Source organism: Cajanus cajan, chromosome 7, assembly GCF_000230855.2.
Source record: "Cajanus cajan strain Asha chromosome 7, NIPB_CcT2T_4, whole genome shotgun sequence".
NCBI lineage: Eukaryota > Viridiplantae > Streptophyta > Magnoliopsida > Fabales > Fabaceae > Cajanus > Cajanus cajan.
Genome location: NC_138523.1, coordinates 47,616,343 through 47,640,533, shown reverse-complemented (window position 1 = coordinate 47,640,533; position 24,191 = coordinate 47,616,343). Strand labels below are relative to the sequence as shown.

Genomic DNA, 24,191 nt, shown 5'->3' with positions numbered 1-24,191 from the left:
TTTTGTCAAAAATTTACGTTTTTTTTTGTAGTGATTATAAATTTTAGAACATAATTAGCTATTAAAAATTTATCTAATTATAAGAAGAAATTAAAAGGTATATATAATGATATTATTTATCCTACATACCGTTTGTCATACAAATAAATATATAAAAAAGATAAATGAGGCCTAAAATAAACTTTAATTTTGTTGCGAGTTGTATCAATTGTCTCGTGGCAGAGGCTAGGTAGGTCAAGTCACTGTCGAATTATGGTGCTTGGGCTGTTGCGTTCTTAAGTAAAAAGAATTGCGTCCTGACTATCAGCTATAGCTTTTGGTCTAGTGGTAAGCCAGCTATAGCTTTTGACCTAGTAGTAAGCGCTCGATCCAACAAACTTCAATGAAAAATAGTTTGTAAACGCAATTAGATGATCTTGACATGTATGACATGTAAAACATGCAAGAATCATATCAATAAGAAAAAGTGGAATGAAAAACATTTCACTTTAATTAGTAGGGTAAGATATATTCAAATAAACACACAATCGCGATATAATATATACATATAAATTAGATTACACAACATTTGTAACAATTTTAACTTAGGAATAACTTAACACAATAACAAGGGTCACGATTCACAAAAATTATGATGGACAAACATCACTATAGTCCATATGCATGTAGCACCACTAAAACACTATCCAAAGATTCATATAGAGTGACATAAGAGAATATGTCTAAGTCAATCCATCACAACATCCTACACTAAGGAGAGGTATATCAAAATGTGTTAGAACAACTATGTAATCGAATATTCAACTCATATACACAAACAAACGAAACAAAATTATATAAAGTTTTTATGTTTTCACATTATTATTTCATAGCATTTGTTTTAGATGTTATATTTATAAAATAATATTATATGATATTTTTCTCTTTATTTCCCTTAATCACGTTATTAATCTTAAAATATATTATATAAAAATAAAATTTATCTTTCATATCAAAAGGTTAAGCACATAACTCATTTTACTACCGTGCACGTGTCTTCACGTGTTCTACAGGCCAGCCATGCAAGGAAAATAGTTATTTTCCCGATTAAGATCTCTGTACTCTAACTTTATAATTTAATTGAATCCACATTTGAAAACGCCAGTCAAATATACCACATCAGAAAAACCATAACCTTGCGTGCCTGCCTTATTTTATTTATTTATTGATAAATGCTGCATGTATTTGTTTAAAATGATTTCCATTGATCTGTCAACATAAATTATTAGTTTCCTTTTGGTAAATTCTCAAAACTAATTATTCTCATTGTAACATTAATTAATTATATATATATAAAGAGAGTTAATCATTCATATATTGTCTGTGTAAAATTTTTTACGTTGACAATCAATCATATCTTTTAAATTATTTTATTTTATTTCATTGAATAAACAACTGACATGATATTATTAAAAGATATGATTGGTTGCTAGTATAAATTTTTTTTATACTAGCAATATATAGGTAATTAACTTATATATGTATGGTGTGTGTAAATAGAAATTGGTACAATACTCACAATTCTATTTAACCAATTGAAGTATACTTCTTATACTTTAGGTTAACTTAAATATAATCTCAATTATATTTTATAATCTAAAATTAATTAATTCTATTTAACTTTAAATTAATTGAATCCTATTAGGTTCTGTTTATTTTCCCAAAAAAAAGTCCTGCTCATTTATGTTTTCATTTTTTATTTTTACTTTTAATTTACAAAACTATCATGAGGTTTTCAATTTGTTACCTTTTGCAAATATTTGTTAAAAAAATTAGAGAAAACACACACACAAAAAATTCATGTTTGTTGTACAAAATTTTGAAAATAAAGTGACAAATTTATAAATTAACAGTTAAAAGAAGAAATGAAAATACAAGTAAACAAATCCTTTGTTGTTTTTCTCCAAAAAATTGGGCGGGGGAGGGGGGAATGAGACCATCAATTATGGCTGTTTAGGGTATTTAAAAATGAATAAATTTTAAATTTATTTGTTTAGACTAATTAAGGAGAGACATACCGAAAATTATATAGTAAATTTAAAATTTATATTAACAATAAATGAAATAAACCGTAAAACGGTTATAAAAAAATAAAAAAGTTAGAACAGAAAAAGATTTTAAAAAATGTAAATTTTGCATTTGATTAATTAGATGGTTAATGGATTTAGGGGTTTAACCACTTGGTTGAACAATATATATGAATTGGTAAAAATTCTTTGGTACTAATTTGATTGAATAAAAAATTGGTTTTGAAATGTTTAAATGAACATAAATTTTTTATCAATTAGATAATTGACTGATTTCTTCATAATTATTTGCGGTCTTTAAACATGTGTGATCTAATCAAAATCACGAAATGCCTTGGATAATGGATATAAATAATTCCTGTAGGTTTCCACTGGTAAGTTTAACTAAATATTTAATCATATTCATCTGCTAAAGTCTAATCGCTTCAATTAAGAAGGGTAATTTTTTTAATTATTATTAGTACAAAATATTTATTAAATTTATTGATGATTAATGTTTCAAAAAATTTAACTAATTGTTTTAATAAAAAAAATTCTCTTAAACACAATTTTATTTACAAAATTTGAATATGAAATTTTATTTTAAATAATATTGAACTCGGTTCCTCGTAAGCAACTTATTGGTATTTAGAAGAACCAAATTGAATCAGTTTTACATCCACTTAATGAATCTCATGAGTGTAAAGTATATAGATCTTGGCCCAATTATGAATCGGGCTAGAGACTTTTAATCCCATTTCAGATCATTGACTTTTGTCTAACTAGTTCTGTCAAAGTTAGCTTCCTTCGGGAAAAAAAATAAAAAGGTAAAAAGAGAAAAAATCCTAACAATCCATTTAAAACCCAATAAATCTAATGGTTCAAATTTATTCTTTCACTGTAGGAGATATTGTTGGGTATGCCACCCTACATAGAACCCTCTAGGATGGGTCCTAAAATATGTTTTCAGTTACTTAAGGTTTTTCTTTTCATATTTAGTTACTAAAGTTTAGGGTAAATTATCACATTTTAAATGTTTAAATATGTTTTAAATTTAATTCTGGTTCTTATAATTTTTTAATTATATTAAAACTTTCAAAAATATTTTTAACCCTTACAAAATAAGTAAATTTTTTATTTTAATCTTTGTAAAATGTTTTTTTTTAATTTTAATCTCAATAAATTAAGTTAATATCTCTATTTTTAGTTTGTAATGACTATTTTAAGACAAATAAGTAATATCTATTTTAAATATTTATAAAAAATATTTAGAAGTGTCAAATATCGACAAAATGTCATTATCATATGTAAGTAATATCTAAGTTGGTCACTTAACATTTTAAAAAATAAAATATAATTAAAAATGATGACATAACAAGTAGGGATTAAAAAATAGTTTCAATTTTATAGGAATGAAAATTTTTTAAAAAAATTATAAGGACTAAAATCAAGACTCGTTAATTTTGTAAGGAATTTTGTAAGGAATAAATGTATATTTAATTCAACTTAAAATAATCTTTTTAATTCTTATAATTTCAAAAAATAAATTATTTTAGTCTTTCAAATTACTAATAATATATTTGATAATTATAAATTTAAATAGCTATGCAACACAAGTTGTGCTTGATGATATTTTCATTAATAATAACACTAGTATGGGAATTTTTTGTGTGACATTATCTAAAAAATTCATTAATAACAATATAAGTTGTGCCTGATGATGTTTTCATTAATAATAACAAATTCATTAATAACATTTGGGAATAGGGACTAAAATATTTTTTTTATATTTCAAAGTAAAAAACAAAGACTAGATCGACTTCTTCTAAGTTTTTTTATTTGTATTAAAATAATAGTTAGTTAATAAAAATAATGCTTCACAAATGTAAATTAATTTTAAAATATTATATGGATCACAAAGAAATTTAATTTTAAATTAAAATAATATATTATAAATACTACCGTAATATCACATATAATTAACCTTTTTTGCCTGAAAGTAAAAAAACAATTTAATTTCAACCATAAAAAAATTGATTAAAAAAAAACTTAAAACCATAATATCAATTTTAAATTAACCACAAGGAATAATACTGAGAGAAAAAGATTAGGATGATACAAGTATAAGAATCTATTTTCGATTTTTATTGCGAGCATTTTTTAATGTTTTCTATTATTAAGAGAGAAAAAACAATTTTAAATTAAAAAACTATAATGCAAATACTACCTTAATATTTCATTTAATTATTATTATTTTTTTCCAAGTAAAAGTAACGGTATTGAGCCCGACTTTTCCAAATCATGCCTTCAAATGGTAGCCGACAATATCGTGGTAACGGCTTATTGGGCCTATGCTTTTTGTTAGCCTTATAGTAGAACAAAATTCCATTATTATTCATGTTTACCTTTTTAATTATTTTTTTTTACCAAAAAAAATATATTCTTATTTTTGCAAAAGTGACCTTGCTAAATTTTTTATGCTTAAAAGACCTTAAAAAGGCATGTTCTTATTCACTGAACACCTTCTGCGAATCGTAAAATTGTTCGGAATCGTAAACACGATATCCATTAGCTTTAGACACTTGCCTTTCAGTACATAGATTTAGACTTTCTTTAGAATAAAAGAATTAATGTAACAAAACTCTATTTAAAAAAAAAAATAAAGAAACAAGAATTCTATTTTTATTTTTTAAAGTAGAAAGCTCTATTTTAAATACAGGATTTTTCCCCCTGTTATATAAATTTAAACATGTTTCATAAATAGATTATGACCCAAGTAAATTTAACCAAGCTGGTAGAAGGTGGTTATGATAAAGTTAATAAAATTTTGAACTAGTAAAAACGTGCTACTAATCTTGGTATCTTACAGCCATCCACTCTGATCAGACAATTTAAAAATAAAAAATCTTGCAGTAATACGGATATGTCTTTCCGTTATATATGGTTCTATTAGTGTCGCTCTTCTCTAATTGTAATCAATAATCTGTAAATCACATTCTGATTCTTGCACCATTTATAAAGAATCTTATTCAGTCACCGGGACTCATGAAAACAATCAATCCTCATGATCCCCCACCCTTGTAGTTCTCTCTCTCCCTGTACGTAGTTGAACATTTATTTGCATTAAGAAATTTGTAGACTATTTACTAGAACCAGGTTCTTTCTAGAAGAAAAAAAAATATCATGTGGTTCTAGAAAACTTAGTTCAACAGAAAAATTCTCCAATGATGGTGGTGGAGATACTATATCTGAAAATATAATTATGTAATGTAATGATGATTAGAATATTGATTACCTAAGTAAGGATAAATCAGCAATCTGACTTCACAAAATGAGTCCCACAAGTTGATTTTGGCACGTTTTGAACTTTTCAACCAAGCTGCGTAAAATTGATGAAAGTGGGGTTACCTTTAGCCTTAATTATTGTTATTTTCCTTTTGAATATTTTTGTGAGCCACAGAGTGGTATTTGTTTCCTTGCGAAATGAATTCGGAAACAACGATGTGTAAAAGGCGTTTAAAGGAGAGAGTGGTAGAAGAATTTCAAAATTTGCAAAGCCACCACCTTGACCATCCAGATACAATGCACACACAACTTTCAAATATTGGTCATTGGTTTAGGGGCAGAAACTTCTAATCATCACGTGCAACCAACGCTCACGTGGCCTAATCAGGTAGTGCCTTTGCCCTGTGTGCACTTATTTTTCAACCATATATAAAACCCAAACCTACTCCAACCTCACCACCATGCATGCAAACAAAAACTAAACCATACACCATGGATGAACAAGGCTCAAGGGGCAGGGGCAAGGAGGACGCTGGAGATGTCCGCTACCGGGGGGTGCGGCGCCGGCCATGGGGGAAGTTCGCGGCGGAGATTCGAGACTCCACAAGGCAGGGTCAGAGGGTGTGGCTTGGAACTTTCAACACGGCGGAGGAAGCAGCCAGAGCCTATGATAGAGCTGCTTATGCCATGCGAGGTTCATTTGCAATCCTCAACTTCCCCAACGAGTACCCTGTCACATCTGCTGCTGCCACTCATTCCTCTGCTGCCTCCTCCTCCTCAGCCTCATCTTCTAGGCATGCCAATGTGGAAGCCAGAGGTAGAAATGAGCAAGCAAGGGAAGTCTTTGAGTTTGAGTACTTGGATGATAGGTTGTTGGAGGAGCTTCTTGATTTTGAGGACAAAAAGAAAAAGGGATAAATTATATTATATGGTCTACAACCACGTACTCATCACCAATCTCTACTTTTCGTGTCACCTAGAGATTCAGTTAAATCAATCATATATGTAATATTGCTTGAGGCAATGTTACTACTAATAAGTAGCTGTTATGCATGTATGTTTAATATTTACTAAGTGGCATCATGTGGTGATAAAGATAAAGTATATCAGTATCACCATAAGTTTCTGAAATGGGAAATGCTTAATTACACAAGTAGAGAGACTGTTGTTTAGTATGTATCTAAAAACAGCACACGAATGTGTTTTACAATTCGTGCAAAATAAACGTTTATGTAGCTGGCAATGCTGTTCTAACTTTCGGTGTAAATATTGTTGTCGTTTGGTGACTGTGATTATGTGAAGCAGTTAAGGGCTTATTTGAAGATAAACATTGATGACGTTCTGTCTCTGTCTTGGTACGAAATTAAAATGTGTGTTCACTAGCAGTCAAACAATGTCCATGTCCCCTCCTGCATTATGTTATTTTTGGCTCAATTCAATATACGATGTAAGACTCTGTTTCCCCTGCACTTGAGATAATAATATATGACCATTCAATAATACCTCAGAATTCGGCACCGTGGATTGGGGAATATGTGCTCATACAATGTTCGCCACTTGCTTCCGTAAGGTGTGTAGTTTACGGTTATACGAGGCTAAACAACTTTTTCATGCTTTAATGTAACAAGATGCTTATGTAACTCTTTTCCTTTGAACTTTACGTCTACATTAAAAAAAAAGTGAAAAAAAGAAAGAAAAAAAAAGGCAGAGATGTCAACGAATTTACGAAATCAGAAAATTAATAAACCTGTTTCGAATGAGTATCGACACTAAGCACTATTTCATTTATTGGAAAAGCATCAAGATAAGAAGGGTAAAAAAACAAAAAAGATAAATACAATTATCTTAGTTATGTTGTTGTGTGGATGAAAGTATTATATATTATATAATTTTTCTGTCTAAAGATGGTAGATTCACGTATGCACTTGGTGAATGCGATTTGTGGACTAATACAATTTGGAACTAAGCTTTCATGAATCGGAAATGTGTAATGGCAATTTGGTGGGGCGCAGTGACTATGGTGAGGAGGATAATGATAAATGGAATATAGGTATAACTTTATTTATTTATATGTTAATTTAAATTATTTATTTTAATTTGAGAATTATTATTAGTCCTTTACGTAGTGTTTTATGAAGAAGTGATATACTGGCCCATATAACATAAATCTTAACCCGAAGCAAGTATTTTGCTTTTATGCTTCAAATATGTGATTTTTGCGCATTAATAAGAACCTACTAAATATTTTCAAATTATAAAATCCGAATAAGGATTTTTCAGATTTTCAATTTAGGTTGCTGGAGGCATCCTTAACCTGTCTCTTTTTTTTCTTTTTTTTTTTTTTGGTGTAAAGGGCATCCTTAACTTTAAGCTAATATAGATGTTTCAATCTATATACTCATAATTTTTCTTAAAATATTAAAGAAAATTAAAGGAACTTAAGTTTATGTTTCATAAAAAAATAGTAAAACAAAACTAGTTGGAAGTTGAAAATTTAGCCAAAAAAAAATTAAAGTTACTTTCTAACGAAAAGCAGATAACTTATTTAATTAAATTATTTAACCGAGGTAATTATAGTTTTAGGGTTTCTTAGTAAATTTTGATTTCCACATTTTTTTTAAGAAAATAATATTATATTAAAAATTAAAATGAATAATATAATAGCTAAAATGAATAGTTTAAATATGTATGATAATTTAATTTGTTTTTATCAAAGTATTGAAGATACAAATGCGTGTCTATATATATATATAATGTATATTATGAGAATATTATTTTTATGTGAAAATAAAAATGTTCACTTTCAATCTTTAAATTAAAATAAATGGTGTTCCAGGAGCATTCTCCTAGTTGGTGCTTTGGTGATTAGTTTCTTACATTTGTAGTTGTGTTGGTTTTGCTCTTTTTTTTATTGTTTCATTTTTCTTTATGCTAAAAAAATGGCTTAAAGTAAAAGATTATAAATAAAATTATCATGTACGTACTACCATGATTATAATTATTTCTATTATTATTGTGTCACCATCTTTATTGCAATGATCATCACCACTCCCGTCTTCATCTATTCCACTATTGTGGTTGTCATTACCACCACCATCATCTCTATTATAGTTGTCATTACTATCCTATTAATAAAACCTAAATATAAATAATATAAATATTGAATTTAATAATACCAACTAAATAATGATTAGTTTTAAATTAAAAAATTTAATGTTACTTCAATTATAACTAGTAAGATTTTCTTTAGTATATGTTGAGATACAATCAAAGTCTCAAATTGTTCAATTAAGAGGATGAACATGAGTTCATGTATACATACAATCATCTACATTGTTAAGAGGTCTTTGGGGTGATTATCAAAAGTAAAATGATGAGAGCTTAGGTCTAAAGTGAACAATATCTTACCGATGTGGATACATATGTGTGTAGAAACCCCCTAGTACACAACAAGTGGTATCAAAACTATTGGTTTGACAGGTGACCGACTTGACAAGTATGATGGAGTTTGTACGTGGATCTAGGTATAGGGTTCATTATATTGAAAGTTTTCCTAACAGTGGGTTTATATATGGAAGAAAGTCTTCCCAAGGGTAAACCATGGTTCTTTGTTTAAAGAGAGGATTGTTGAGATACAATCAAAGTCTCACATCGTTCAATCAAGAGCAAAGACATGTGTTTATATACACAATTTTGTCTTCATTGTTATGAGGCCTTTTGGATGATTATCAAAAGTAAAACCATAAGGACTTACGATTAAAGTGGATAATATCTAACCGATGTGAAGATATGTGTAGAAACCCCAATGTTAGGAGTGTAAGCAGGTATGGATAACTCGCGAATCTAAGCTGACGCAAACCAACCCAATGAGTTCGAATAAGATTTTTTCAATGTTCGGGTCAAACTCAACCGAACCCAACCTGATCAAAACCCGATACTGTACAGGTCGAATAACGGGTTTTGTATTTTCAACTCGTTATCAACCCGACCCAACAAATAACGCGTTTTGTGTTTTCAACCCGTTATCAACCCGACCCAACTTGGTCATATAATAATAATAATAATAATAATAATAATAATAATAATAATAATAATAATAATAATAATAATAATAATAATAATGTTTGAATGATCATTTGCTTAAGACATTACTCACCGTCACTCTTACTTAGTAATAAATTTTGTGAATTAGGTTGATAGTATTATAACAATATAATATATTTATTTTAAATTTTATTTTGTATTAATTAATGTTAATTTTTTGAGTTGATAATAATCTAACAAATTAATAAATTTATTTTAGAATTTAATTTGTATCATTGTTTATTTTATAGGTTGATAACATTGAACTTGTAATTATGTATCAAATGATTTACATCTATTTTAAAATATTTAAATATTTATAAAAAATAAATAAATGTAATCATGTTGACCCGATTAACCCAACCCAACCCGTTTGTGATTGAGTTGGGTTGGATTGAATTTTTAAAAAAATTTACACAAATCCGACTTAACTCAACCCGTTAAATTTTAATTGGATCAAATAACGGATTTATCCAAACCTGGCCCAACCCAACCCGCTTACATCCCTACCCAATGCACAACAAGCAATATCAAAATCATTAGTTCAACAGGTATGCCTAACAATCAAAATAAGAGCAAAAATAAAATCATGAAGACTTAAGTTCAAAATAAACAATATTTTAACAATGTAAAAAATGTGTGTGATGTGTGAAACTCTCAATACATAATATTATACAATACTCAAGTTTAAAACCTATTATCTCTTATACATATTACTTCACTTTTATCTATAGATTGTTTTTAGTAGTTCTTAAACTAATATAATAAACTTGTTCATCCAATATTTTTTATTTTTCTTAAATAAACTTATAAATCAGTCAAATGTATTATAAGTTAATAAAATTAGAGTTAATCATTCATATACTGTCAGTGTAAAGTTTTTTTACACTAGTAACCAATCATATCTTTTTAAATTATTTTATTTTATTTTTATTTTATTAAATAAGCAACTGGCATGATATTATTAAAAAATATAATTAGTTGCAATATAAAATACTTTACATTATCAATGTATATGTGATTAATTCATAAAAATAACTTGACAAACTTATTTTATATGAAGATATCGGATAAATTATGAATTGAGTAAAATTACCTATTAAATATACTAATAAATTATGCACATGTAAAACCTACAAACAATCTACGCACTGGGCACATTAATAGGTAGGACTAGGACATATGTTCCGGATCCACCCCTTCTTTTAATACCAAAAATGTCTAAAAACAGTGGGTGTTGTACATGTCTATACCAACTTGCTTGTATGTCGGTTGATATATGTATTAATTATTTAAAATGTTGATTCAATATTCTGAAGGTAACTTTTACGAAAATACATTATTGGCAGTCCCTCTTGAGCAGCCAGCATCCAACTTTGACATATTTATGAATGAATTTGGTTGAATATGACATTGGTAGTAACATGTGCCACATAAATTAATTATTCAACTCTAACGACAATGTTCTCTATGTTCTACTTCTAGACTCTTCCACATATATTCTCAATATCTGAATGCGTTCCATCGAAAACAAATTGTGAGCCTCAAATTAGCGATGCATGCATGGATGGATTGCCTTTTTTTTTTTCTTAGGGGTACGTACAACGTATAAGCACGCTTTTTATTAGATTTAAGACATTGGTCATTACTAATTTGAAAGGAATGCATTCTTTTTTATACATTTTTATGAATAAATATGTACTTTGATTTTATTAAATTGCGTGCATATTCTTTATTTATTATTGGGATCACTGTGGAATTTAATCAATTACGAAAAATAAAAAAAAATCGAAAAATACGAGATAACAATATTTTTCATGTTTTATAAAATAAGGTGATATTCTCGATTAATTGGTTCAGCAATAGAGTTGATAAAAATATATGCATCCAATAAATTTCATATTTTTTTAAGTACAGAATTTTTTTTATATATTTTTTTATTTAAGCTGAGTTCCAGGATTTGTTAGAATTAAGATAAATATCAAGATTTTCTTTTTCATATATAGCAAATTTATAATGAAGGTATAAAAATTTGAATTTAAAATCTTGTACACATTATCGTAATTCTTACTATTTCACCACTAGATTGATTCAAGTGCTTCCAACAAAACTCAAGACTTAAATTTTAGTATATTTATTGTATAATAATTAAACAAAAAAATATTATTATATGATATATACATGCATACATATATATATACTACAAGAAATGTTACATATAATGTTGTAAAAAGTGTTACTATATATATAATATATGTAAGTATATATCTATTTGACATATAATTACACACAATTTTAGTGTTGATTTTGAATGAGATTTAATAATATATTTTATGTGTCACGATAACTTATACTTATATTTTTTAACAATATACAAACATAAATACAATTTTTATTGTGTAGATAAAAGTAGTTTTTGGTGAGTTGACATATTTTGTATCATTATAAATTGTGTGTCACTATACAACAATTTTCGACTTTTTTTTTTAATATACTATTTTATTTATTTATTTATTTAAATAACCCAGAGTGAAATATATTTACCTAAATATACCACTTGATTTTTTAGGTGAGAAATCGGTTACTGGGTAACCGATTTCTCAAAGGGATTTTTCCAAAATTTTGAAAAATCCCTTTGAGAAATCGGTTACCCAGTAACCGATTTCTCAAAGGCTCCTTTTTTTTTTTTTTTTTTTTTTTTTCGTTTTCTGTTTTCTATTTTTTTTTTTTAAGTTTTTTTTTCCAGATTTATAATTTCTTTTTTAGTTTTTCAGTTTAAAATATATAGATATTAAAAAAAATTATAATGAAATTTTAAATAATTAATTTAGTTATTATTTTAAATTTAGATTATAAAAATGTATTTAAAATTAAATTTAAAGAATAAAATTAAATAAAATTAATTTTAAATAGAATAATTTAGTTAAATTTTTAATTATTTTAATAATTATTTTATTATTTATTCTTATTCTAAAAACTTAACTAAATTATTTTATTTACAATTAATACAAAATTTTAAAATAAGAACACATAAATCATACACTCCACGATTAAAGGGCAAACTTTTAATATGAAACAAACTCATATTGGCAAAAGAATTTTTTAAAAAAATGAAGAAAAAGAAAGAGGGTAAATAATAATAAATAGAAAAAATATACAGTAAGAATAAGAAGAAGACTACAATAGTAAGAGTTGTAAAACACAGACCACATAATGATTAGATGAGTAAAATCAGAAGACAACATGAAGAATAAAAAATCTGAAAAGAAGACAAAAGAATGGAGAAGAAGCCATGGAAAGCCATGAAAACAAAAAATTCATACCTCATAAGCCTTCAAGTGTGAAAAGTTGAAGGTATTACCGAGAGAGTGACAAGAAACGGAAAAGGTGTGAAGAATAAAAAACAAAATGAAAAACCATGCAACAGTTATGGAAGTAAAAGAAAAAAATAAAAACCAATCATACCCTCAAGAGAAAAAATTTTAATAAATAAATAAATAAACATTATTTTAACAGTATAGTTATTGCTATATAAAAAGTAGTGTAATCACTCCTATAGAAAGAGGCTACATTTTAATCTCCTATAGTGTAATCACTCTTATAGTTAATAATTATTTTATTATTTATTTTTATTCTAAAAACTTAACTAAATTATTTTATTTACAATTAATAAAATAATTTAAAATAACTTAAAAATTTAACTAAATTATTCTATTTAAAATTAATTTTATTTAATTTTATTCTTTAAATTTAATTTTAAATACATTTTTATAATCTAAATTTAAAATAATAACTAAATTAATTATTTAAAATTTCATTATAATTTTTTTTAATATCTATATATTTTAAACTGAAAAACTAAAAAAGAAATTATAAATCTGAAAAAAAAAACTTAAAAATCAAAAAAAAAAATGGAAAACAGAAAACGAAAAGAAAAAAAAAAAAAAAAAAAAAAAGGGCCTTTGAGAAATCGGTTACTTCAAAGGGATTTTTCAAAATTTTGGAAAAATCTCTTTGAGAAATCGGTTACCCAGTAACCGATTTCTCACCTAAAAAATCAAGTGGTATATTTAGGTAAATATATTTCACTCTGGGTTATTTAAATAAATAAATAAATAAAACAGTATATTAAAAAAAAAAAGTCACAATTTTCTTGTAATGATATATATAATATAATATAATATTGTATTATATAAATATGCACTATAACAAAATTTATTATTAACAATAATTATTTAATGGCAATAAACTAATTGTCTTTATTTTGTTATCTAATAAAAATATTAATGATTAATATATAATAGCCAATAAACATGTATTTATATTATACTAAAATTTACTTTTAACGACAATTATTTATTGAAAAAAACTTAAGTTTTACATTAACTTGAAATAAGATAATTAAAAAATATATAAATAGATAATAACTCTTACCTTATAAGTTATTTTTGTAAGGTTAAATTAGACCTATAATTCATTATTATAATCATTTATCAAAGAAAAATTAAGAGAACAATCCTTATCTTACAAGTCTCACATTAAATAAAAATAAAATAATTAAAGAATATATAAGTTATAAATAATTTCTAAACAATGACAATAACCAAAATATTAAATACTAATAAAAAATATCACAAAAACTTAATACACTATTATAAAGATCTTTATTAACATGTAAAATAATTGTTGATTCATATTTTACCAATACTGTATATAATGATTAATATAAAAAATATTAGTAAAAGATTTTGTCATTATTGTCATTGAAAAAATATTAAATATGAATTGTTTTAGTGATGATGCTATCATTTCTTTCATGACGCTGATGCTAGCAAGAGAGTGAGAGAGCTCCATTAATATCTCTCTTTGGCAGTGGCAGGTACTTAATTTGTCTTTTGCAGTGACGAAGGATATCCACTAATTTTAACAGAGAAAAGCATTAAGCAGATCATGCGTTTATGATTGTAATCTTTCTGGGGCTCGATATTTTGGCAAAAGTGCATGCTTAACCAGTCATTTAGAATTATTAAAATAACTGATTTTCGATATCTATTGTCTATTGAACTTCACACCACTTAATTTCGGCTCAAGACTTTGACCGAGGCAAATGACCATGACGTGGCTGATGGAGACATCAATAGCAAAGAATGAAACATAAGCTAGAAAATAATTACATAAATAAAAGTGAGTATGAAACCCTAAATTATGAACGAAAAGGTAATAGATGTAGTCACTAGAACCTTCAATATAGAAAAAAATATGATTAACATTAATTAAATATTTGGACAAAAATTAGTAATTAATAATATTAATAAATACTTAATACTAATAATATATATGATTATTCAAAAAATAGATAATAGATAAAAAAATAATTTAAAATATTAAAAATAATTTATCAAAATAATTTATAAATTAGTTAAAAGTTTATACGTAATAAGTTAATTAACACACCACAATGAGTGACAAAAAGATTTCTAAACTAAAAGTAGTATAATTTTTTTAAATAACGTTATAACTTATAAAGATGAAAAAGAAAAATATATATAAATTATAAACCATTTTAATTATTTATGAAAATAAGTTATAAGTTCACATATTAATTAAGTTTATTTTGGTCATGCTAGTTTAATCATAAGTTAATAAAAAAAACTTTTAAGTTTTAAAAATATAACAAACACACTCTAAATAAAAAATATAACCAAATAAAAGATTAGCTTATATATATATATATTATTTTTTTCTTCTTATAATATGCCTAACTTTTAATTTTAATCTTTTAAAGATATTTTTTAAAATGGTTAGTATAAATGAAGAAAATATGAAATGAATTTCTTAAAAAAAGTATTTTATGTACAAATTTATTTTTATAATTTTGTTTATATGAACTTCTTCAAAAATTATATTTTTAATCTACATATAAGCTTATTTAAATTTATAGAAAAAAAATATTTTTGTAAAGCATTTACTAAAAAGAAATATTTGAACATGCCCTTATTTTACCACTACTTATTAAATTATTTTCACTTCTTAAGTCCAATGCGTAAGCACAACTTCACTTATATATAGAGGCACAAAACTGGCTGCAACATATCGTCAAGCCTTAATTGTTAATACTAAATTTTATCTTAAGTTCTTATAACTAAGCTTAACCAAACATTAAAGATGGTGCATGTAGGTTGCTGGTGAAAGTATAGTGAATCACAGGGAGTTTAATTAAATTTAGTTTGCTTCAAATTTAAGATATATAAATTATTTTTCAACTAAGAAAATGGAAATGAAGCAATAGGATTTTACTTTTACTTCATTTAAAATCTTGGTGATGGTGCATTTTTTTCTTCTTCTAATTTACCTGTATCCGGCAGATCTTGCCAAAAAATCTCGGACGAGTCCAAAGACTTAAAATACATGTATTATAAATTATTTATGGTGTAATATATAAAAAAGTTTATATATTTTTTAAAGGAATTTTTTTTGGTTGGGGGAGGGGGGAGAGAGGTGTCGGGCATAGCAACCTCTAACTCCAAGAAGCATGTATTTAACTAATTTATACTCTTACATTCTGTTTGTAACAATTTGGGAAGTCGTCCCACTTATTATTGGAAAATCGGCGTTAAATGAAAACAAAAACATGTATAAAGTAAAATGTATAAAATATACATAATATATAAGATCCAATAATATATTATATACATTATCACTAAACAACTATAAAATGTCCTCTACATAACCAGGCAAGGACACCTAAAATATGACTTTACTGAAAAAGTCATATAAAACAGTTATCATCTTATCAGTTAATTGTCAGCTAATTGCTTAATTCTACCACGTTCATATACTAAGTATAATCATCATACTCCTAGTCACAAGGAAAATAAGGATAAACTTACAAAAGAAACAATATACGACAATACAACAAAAGCATATATCGATAATAGTACAACTCAACTTACAACATGCTCAACATTTATCAACTTATTCATAATTAACATCTCAACATACATATATTAACAACTAATGCATCGTCACATAAGTCAACTAAGAAGATCTCCTACAATTGAGGCCAACAGTTTAAGTGGCATATCCCTACCAAATCATAACATTATACCTATCTTAGCTAAGTTAGGTATAGGACAACATTAGGCCTCATAAAAGAGTATTAGGTATAGACAACTTAGTTTGGTTTATCAGATTTTGTCACTTAAACAAGAAAGTATGATATTATGTCAAGGTATAACAATTTAAGTATGGGTCTACCACGACATTAGTTAGGTTAACTAAGTCACTTATCAATTAATTCACCGACTACCTTTCAAATAATATATTCCTCTGATACTAGGTTAGGAATTTTAATCTTTGACTTTGTACTTTACTTGATTAGTCATTAAACTAAGATATAGTTTGACCACTTCCATACTAAAATCACATAAACCCTAAAGGGAAGCAACTTAAAAAAAAAATACAACTTAATTCACCTAGCATCTATGTATCTCAACTTAGACATTTATTTTAACCACATGTCCACAACTTTACCACTTTATATAACATACAACCTTACAACTTTTAACCTTAAATAACTAAACAACTGAACCAACATCAACCTCAACTTAACAACTACATTTCCAACATAACAATACAACAATAGCTTACGACGTAACATCCTTAATCCATCTATTAACTTACAACATAGACATTCATCATTATGTATCAGCATACATATACATAAAGATTTCACCATGAACCAAAGATTCATAGCTTCAAAAACCCCTTTTTATTATTAATTTCATCAAGAGGAATGAGGGAAAAGCAATAAAAGATTTGACTCTCAGCATCGAAAGTAGTGCTTAACCCCAAATTCTCTAATAGCCTTAGTGCTCAACATCGGGGAGCAATGCTCAGCATCGGGAGCAATGTTTAGCATTGAAAGCAATGCTCAACATCAAGACCAAACAACCACTCAATTATTCAACTCCAAAACTTCAATTTCACACATGGGACTTAAAATCAACTACATGCAACATCAAAATTCATATATACACAACATTCTCAACTCATTTTCAACCAAAAATAACACAAGACATCAAGATGATCCATTTTTGCTCAATTCTCTCAAGAGGACATCAAAGTTCCAAATCACAAAGGTATCAAACAACATGCATACCACACGAGAACAATGCAAGCTTTCCTTACCTTTTAGGAGAAACAAAATTAGCTAAGAGGGATAGATGGAAGAAGAAACTCTACGTGGATTTGAGCTTGGCTTTGCAACATAGCTTGAGAAAGAACTCTCACAACTACCCCCCAGCTAAACAAAAAAATGGAAGAAGAAGAAAATTTTTAAGAATGAGAAGAGTTCACTCCTCTTACACTAATTTTGACCAACTAAACAAAATTATGAGACCTTTTTTAAAAGTGTTACAGTATTTGACTTTACATTATACTTCCTATGCATGTCTTTTATTTAAATATTTTTTATTTAATATTTATAATTTTTTGTTTTTTTTACCAAAGTATTAACAAAAATATTTATCGACTTCCCTCAAAATTAGTATATTTATGCTAATTAAAACATGATAAATAATAATAACAAATTTTTAATGCATAATCACATAAAAATTAGTTTTATTTAATTTCAATTTTAACCATTTAAATATGATTAAAATTTAAAATTTATTAGTATAATGCCAAGCAAAAATAATTCTCCGTAATTAACATGCATCGCTAATTTGCTATCCCCATCTTGATTATCATCATTAGAAAGGTTTCGTATAAAATATACACGGAATTAATAAGAGAGATAATATTTTATTTTCATTTAAAATTAAATTAAATTATTATAATATTCTTTATACAAATTAACCAAATCAAAAGAAATGAATGATTTTTTTGTCCTAAAATTTTGGTGTAGGTTGCTAACATACTCCAACTAAAAAATAGGTGAGAGTATATTAACATTCCCCTATGTATATATATATATATATATATATATATATATATATATATATATATATATATATATATATATATATATATATATGAGGAGGGTTCAAACGACACCGGTGTAACTTTTACTAAGTGTTACACCGCTTAATAACTTTATATTAAATGTGAATTTTGAAAATCTAACCGTTAGATTGAAAGTTCATATCTCTTAGATCATATATGTCAAATTTTGTTAAAATTGAACAACAACTTGAAGGTAATCAAAGTGTTCATATTTTAGTATATTTTGAAATGTATATATTACGTCAATTTTGTTTTATGAGAATGAAGTATCAAATCATCTTAGATTAATACAAAATTTGACATATATGATCTAAGAGATATGAACTTTCAATCTAACGGTTGGATTTTCAAAATTCACATTTAATATAAAGTTATTAAGCGGTGTAACACTTAGTAAAAGTTACACCGGTGTCGTTTGAACCCTCCTCTATATATATATATGTTAGATTGAAATTTCATATCTTTTAGATCATATATGTCAAATTTTGTTAAAATTGAACAACTTGAAGGTAATCAAAGTGTTCATATTTTAGTATATTTTGAAATGTATATATTTTCAATCATTTAATATAAAGTTATTGAGCGGTGTAACACTTAGTAAAAGTTACACCGGTGTCGTTTGAACCCTCCTCATATATTTTAGTATATTTTGAAATGTATATATTACGTCAATTTTGTTTTATGAGAATGAAGTATCAAATCATCTTAAATTAATATAAAATTTGACATATATGATCTAAGAGATATGAACTTTCAATCTAACGGTTGAATTTTCAAAATTCACATTTAATATAAAGTTATTAAACGGTGTAACACTTAATAAAAATTACACCGGTATCGTTTCTCTCTCTCTCTCTCTCTATATATATATATATATATATATATATATATGAGGGGGGTTCAAACGACACTGGTATAACTTTTACTAAGTGTTACACCGCTCAATAATTTTATATTAAATGTGAATTTTAAAAATCCAACCGTTAGATTGAAAGTTCATATCTCTTAAATCATATATATCAAATTTTATATTAATCTAAGATGATTTGATACTTCATTCTTATAAAACAAAATTGACGTAATATAAACATTTCAAAATATACTAAAATATGAACATTTTGATTACCTTCAAGTTGTTGTTCAATTTTAACAAAATTTGACATATATGATCTAAGAGATATGAACTTTAAATCTAACGGTTGGATTTTCAAAATTTACATTTAATATAAAGTTATTGAGCGGTGTAACACTTAGTAAAAGTTACACCGGTATCTTTTGAACCCTCTTCTATATATATATATATATATATATATATATATATATATATATATATATATATATATATATATATATATATATATATATGCCATATACAATGCAAATGTAATTCTATTACAAAGTGACACTTATTATCAAAACTATTAAATGTCCACCTATGAAAGTTGCTTTATTTAAGTGCTATCAAATCTTTCTTTTAAAAAAAATTACCTATTCCAACTTTTTATGAGAGATATATTTTTTTTATTAAACATATAATAGAAATTACTTTTTCAAAATAGGCATTTGTTTTTTTAAAAAATAAATTCTAATATTTTTTATTACAAATTTTTTAATTTATTTTTATTTGCATCCGTGCATTATGGAGGAAATGGGTGCATGGCGGAGGAAAAGGAGTGAGTAACATGGGAATGAGGCGCACGACCAACTGAGAAATGTGGTGATTAAAAAGTTGGTTTTAAAAAAGAAATATTTAACAAGAATGATTTGAAATTGACAAAAGAAAAGATTAAGAAGATATTTAAATTAAAAATATTATAATAAAAAATAATAAAAAGAGAGAAGGAGGTATATTTTTTAATTAGGAAAAGTATAATTATCATTTACCTGAAGTTGGAAATGTTGGGCCAAGCCCGGTACACAAATGACGATGGAACAGAAAAGGACTCGCGCATTACAAAAATTTTCAAACATAACAAAATAGTACTTAAAAAACAGGTAACATATCCTAACAAAAAGAAATGTATATCTGATCAGGGCCTCATATGCAGTTTGCATGAAGCTGCCAAAATATCAAACATAACTATTTTTTCTTTATTCATTCTCTTTTGAAGCTGGTGAACCTTCTTCTACTTTTTGTTGAGACATTGTAGTAGGTCTATGCTGGCGAGAAAGATAGATACAAGAAATTGATAAGATCAATAAATAATGATAAATAATGAGATGGAAGAAAGAGAGACAAAAATAGATATATGGAGGAAGCGGGAGAGAAAGAGAGAGGGGAGAGGGGGAGGGAGAGAAAAAGAGAGAGGGAAGAAGGGAGAAATGAGAGGGAGAGAGAGAAGGGGAGAGAGACAATGCAAGAAAAAGAGACATCAAGAGAGAGACAACAAGAGAGAATATGGATGATTCACTGTTCATCGAATTGGATGAACTCGATGATATGACAATTTGAACCATTTATTTTTGTTTGACTCTAATCCAAATCAAACCAATTAAACCTGATATTAATTGGTTCGAATATCAATTTTACACATTTAAAATCTGAATCAACTCGAATCAAATAAATTATTTTACATATTATTATTTTTTATTTGTTTAACAATTATATATCATTTTTATTATTTTGAAGGCACTTTTCTGTTACAATATGTAGATTTTTGCATTCTTTTTTTTAAATACTTAAAGAAACTAAGAAGAAATATATTTTAATATATTTGAAATCTTTAAGTATATTAAGAAAAGAAACTAAGAGGAACTATATTGCAAATCTATCAATTTAGTTAAATTTTGATAATATATTAATTTAGTTAATGTTCAAAAATCTACTTACTTTGAGAAAGAAAATTAGTTTTTTAATTTTTTTTAAAAAACTCATTGGATATTTGATGACTTGAACCAAAACAACTCAATCAACATCGGAATGGTTTGGTTTAGGTTAAGCAAAAAAAATTATGAAATCTGAATCAATCCAAACCAATTAAATTTAATTTGTCCGGATTGAATTTTCTCTCAAATTCGACTTGTGAACACCCCTAAGAGGGAGAGAAAGAAAGAAATAGAAGGATTGAGAGAAAGAGAGTGAGAGGGAGAGAGAGAGAGGGAGAGAGAGTGAATGAGATACTTTGAAAAGATGAAACTTAACTATATGTTTTTTTTATATTAAAAAAGAATATTGTAATATTTTATATAATTAAAACTTTTCCTCTTAGTTAGAAAAGTTAGATTCCCAATCTCTCTTGTGAGAATATTCTTTTGAGAAAGTAAGATAAAAATGATTTGTAGAAAATAATATTTTTTGAGATTTTTTTAAATAAATATCAAACATGAAAAACTAATATTCTCAACCTAAGATTTTTAAGAAACTAAAAACTTTTCCCCTTTAGATAAAAAAAATTACCTTATGAAGTTATTGATGGTATAGTAATTGATCAAAATTATCCAATAATGTAATTTGATCACTCTCAAATATATATTAAATTTTCACACCAGACAAATATATAATATAACTAAAAACAAATAATATCCTAAAGATATATATATATATATATATATATATATATATATATATATATATATATATATATATATTACTAAATTGTGCAGATAGCATTAATTTACAAGGTATATATTTAAAAATTATGATAGTGGGACACACACACACAAAAAGTAAAAGTTCTTCTATATTTTCATTCTCAGTCATTGAAATAATGTGTTTAGTTTTATGATAATACCTTGCTTAATTTAGACTTAATTATATTAAAATATGATATCTTAAATTTATAAATAATATAATATGTGATACGAAAGTTGTCAATTTCGAGAATTTATACAATCTCGTTGAGGTTTTATAAACTTAACTCGTAAACTTGTAAGAGCTTATTTAATATGGAAAAAAATGTAATACTTATAAATAACATAATAACTTAACATTTCAACTCCATATTAAAGTAAAATAACAAATTACAATATTAAAGTAGTAATGTTTAGTAGCAAATATTAAAGAAGATGGTTACTAAGGAAGAAGCACAAGTGATTTGCATTCAAGAAACAAAGATGACAAATATTTCTAAACAACTATGTTAGTCTTTGTGGGATGGTAGCAATGTAGGGTGGTTGATGTCACTAGTAGTTAATTTAGCTGGGGGTCTATTATGTTTATGGAGCAATGAGAGTCTGGAGGTACCCTCTTCTTTTTCAGGACTTGGGTACATCAGTTTGGTGGGATTGTGGAAGGATTCAGACTACCCTATTACAATAGTCAACATTTATGCACCTTGTGATAACTATAGCAAAAAAAAAAAGACTATGGGAGGAGATAAAACAAAGACATCAGAGCATTAACAACAATCACTAGTACGTGTTAGGTGATTTCAACAATAGCCAAAAAGCATCAAACAGAACTGGAGAAGGGAGGGGCATGTATGCTAGAAGAGATATAAAGGAGTTCAATAAAATCATACTGGATATGGAGCTTGATGATATAGGAAATTTATCGAGTTTAAACCTAATGGAAAATCTAAAAGTCACATTGATAGAGTGCTTGTATCAAGGGAATGGTTCTAATAGTGGCATAGCCTGGCAAAACCCAAGTTGTCTTAGATAGAAACATCTCTGATCATTGCCCAATTGTACTAAAAAAAATACAACGCAAGATTGGGGATCGAAATCTTTCTAGAGTCTAGATTATTGGTTTGAGGATAAAATCTTAAAGCGATTTGTTGAACAAACATGGAAGGAGTTGCAAGTGATTGGGTGAGGCACTTTCATACTAAAAGAAAAGTTGAAGAATTTACACAAAAGCTAAAGTAATGGAATTCAACACATTTTGGAAGTCTATAGAACATGCATAAGATTATTGTAGTTGAGTTGAATGATCTAGACTTAAAGGAGGAAACAATCAGACTGACTATAATAGAAGTTCATAAGAGAGTGGAATTATAAGAAAAAAATTTGTGTGTGGCGATGTGTAATGAGTCTCTTTTATCACAAAAGTTGAGATCATTATGAATGACAGAAAGGGATTTGAACACAACATATTTTTGTGTGACGGTGAATTGGAGAAGGTGGAAAAATAATTTGAGGGACTTGAACATTGAGGGTATGTAGGTGGAAGAACTAAAGAAAGTAAAGGAGGAGGTAAAAAGATTTTTTTTGGACAGGTACTATGATGAATAAAGTCAATGTCCATGATTGGACGAAGTAAACTTTAAGTATATTTCACCAGAGATTAACGTACCATTAATTTCTACCTTTACTGAAGAAGAGATTAAAGCTATTGTTTAGGAATGTGGGAGCTCAAAGAGCCTCAAGCCTCACAAATATAATTTCAAATTCTTAAAGAAAGGCCAACCATGAAATATGATATTGTTTGATTCTTGAAAGAGTTTTAGGTACATGGCAAGCTACCAAGAGGTACTAACTCCTTGTTCATCCCTCTTATCCTAAAGATAGATGATCCACTATCATTAGGGGACTATAGACCTATTTCTTCAGTCACATGTATCTATATGAATCTTGCTAAAGTCTTAGCAAATAGAATCAAAAAAGTGCTCCCAATAGTTATTAACCAAAAATAAAGTGCATTTTTGGAAGGTAGGAATATCTTATGTAGTGTTGTTGTTGCTAATAAAGTCATTGATGAGGCAAAAAAATTGGAAAAGTCACTTATTTTTTAAAGTTGACTACGAAAAAGCTTATGACTCAATAAGTTGGGAATGTTTTGCTATATATATGTTACGCATGTTGGGTTTTTGTAATAAGTGGATTGTATGG

The 24,191-nt window shown here is 26.7% G+C and overlaps 1 protein-coding gene across 1 annotated transcript; it reads left to right on the top strand.

Annotated features, from left to right (window-relative positions):
- The first annotated feature begins 4,893 nt into the window (after positions 1-4,893).
- Positions 4,894-6,562, top strand: LOC109805306 (ethylene-responsive transcription factor ERF096). Its single transcript, XM_020367340.3, has one exon. It carries the CDS (start codon positions 5,796-5,798, stop codon positions 6,246-6,248), a length of 453 nt encoding a protein of 150 aa, XP_020222929.2. The 5' UTR covers positions 4,894-5,795; the 3' UTR covers positions 6,249-6,562.
- The last annotated feature ends 17,629 nt before the right edge of the window (positions 6,563-24,191 follow it).

What these genes read in the sequence shown, in the direction of transcription:
- LOC109805306 (XM_020367340.3), top strand. Translation starts at nt 5,796, where the DNA reads ATGCAAACAAAAACTAAACCATACACCATGGATGAACAAGGCTCAAGG.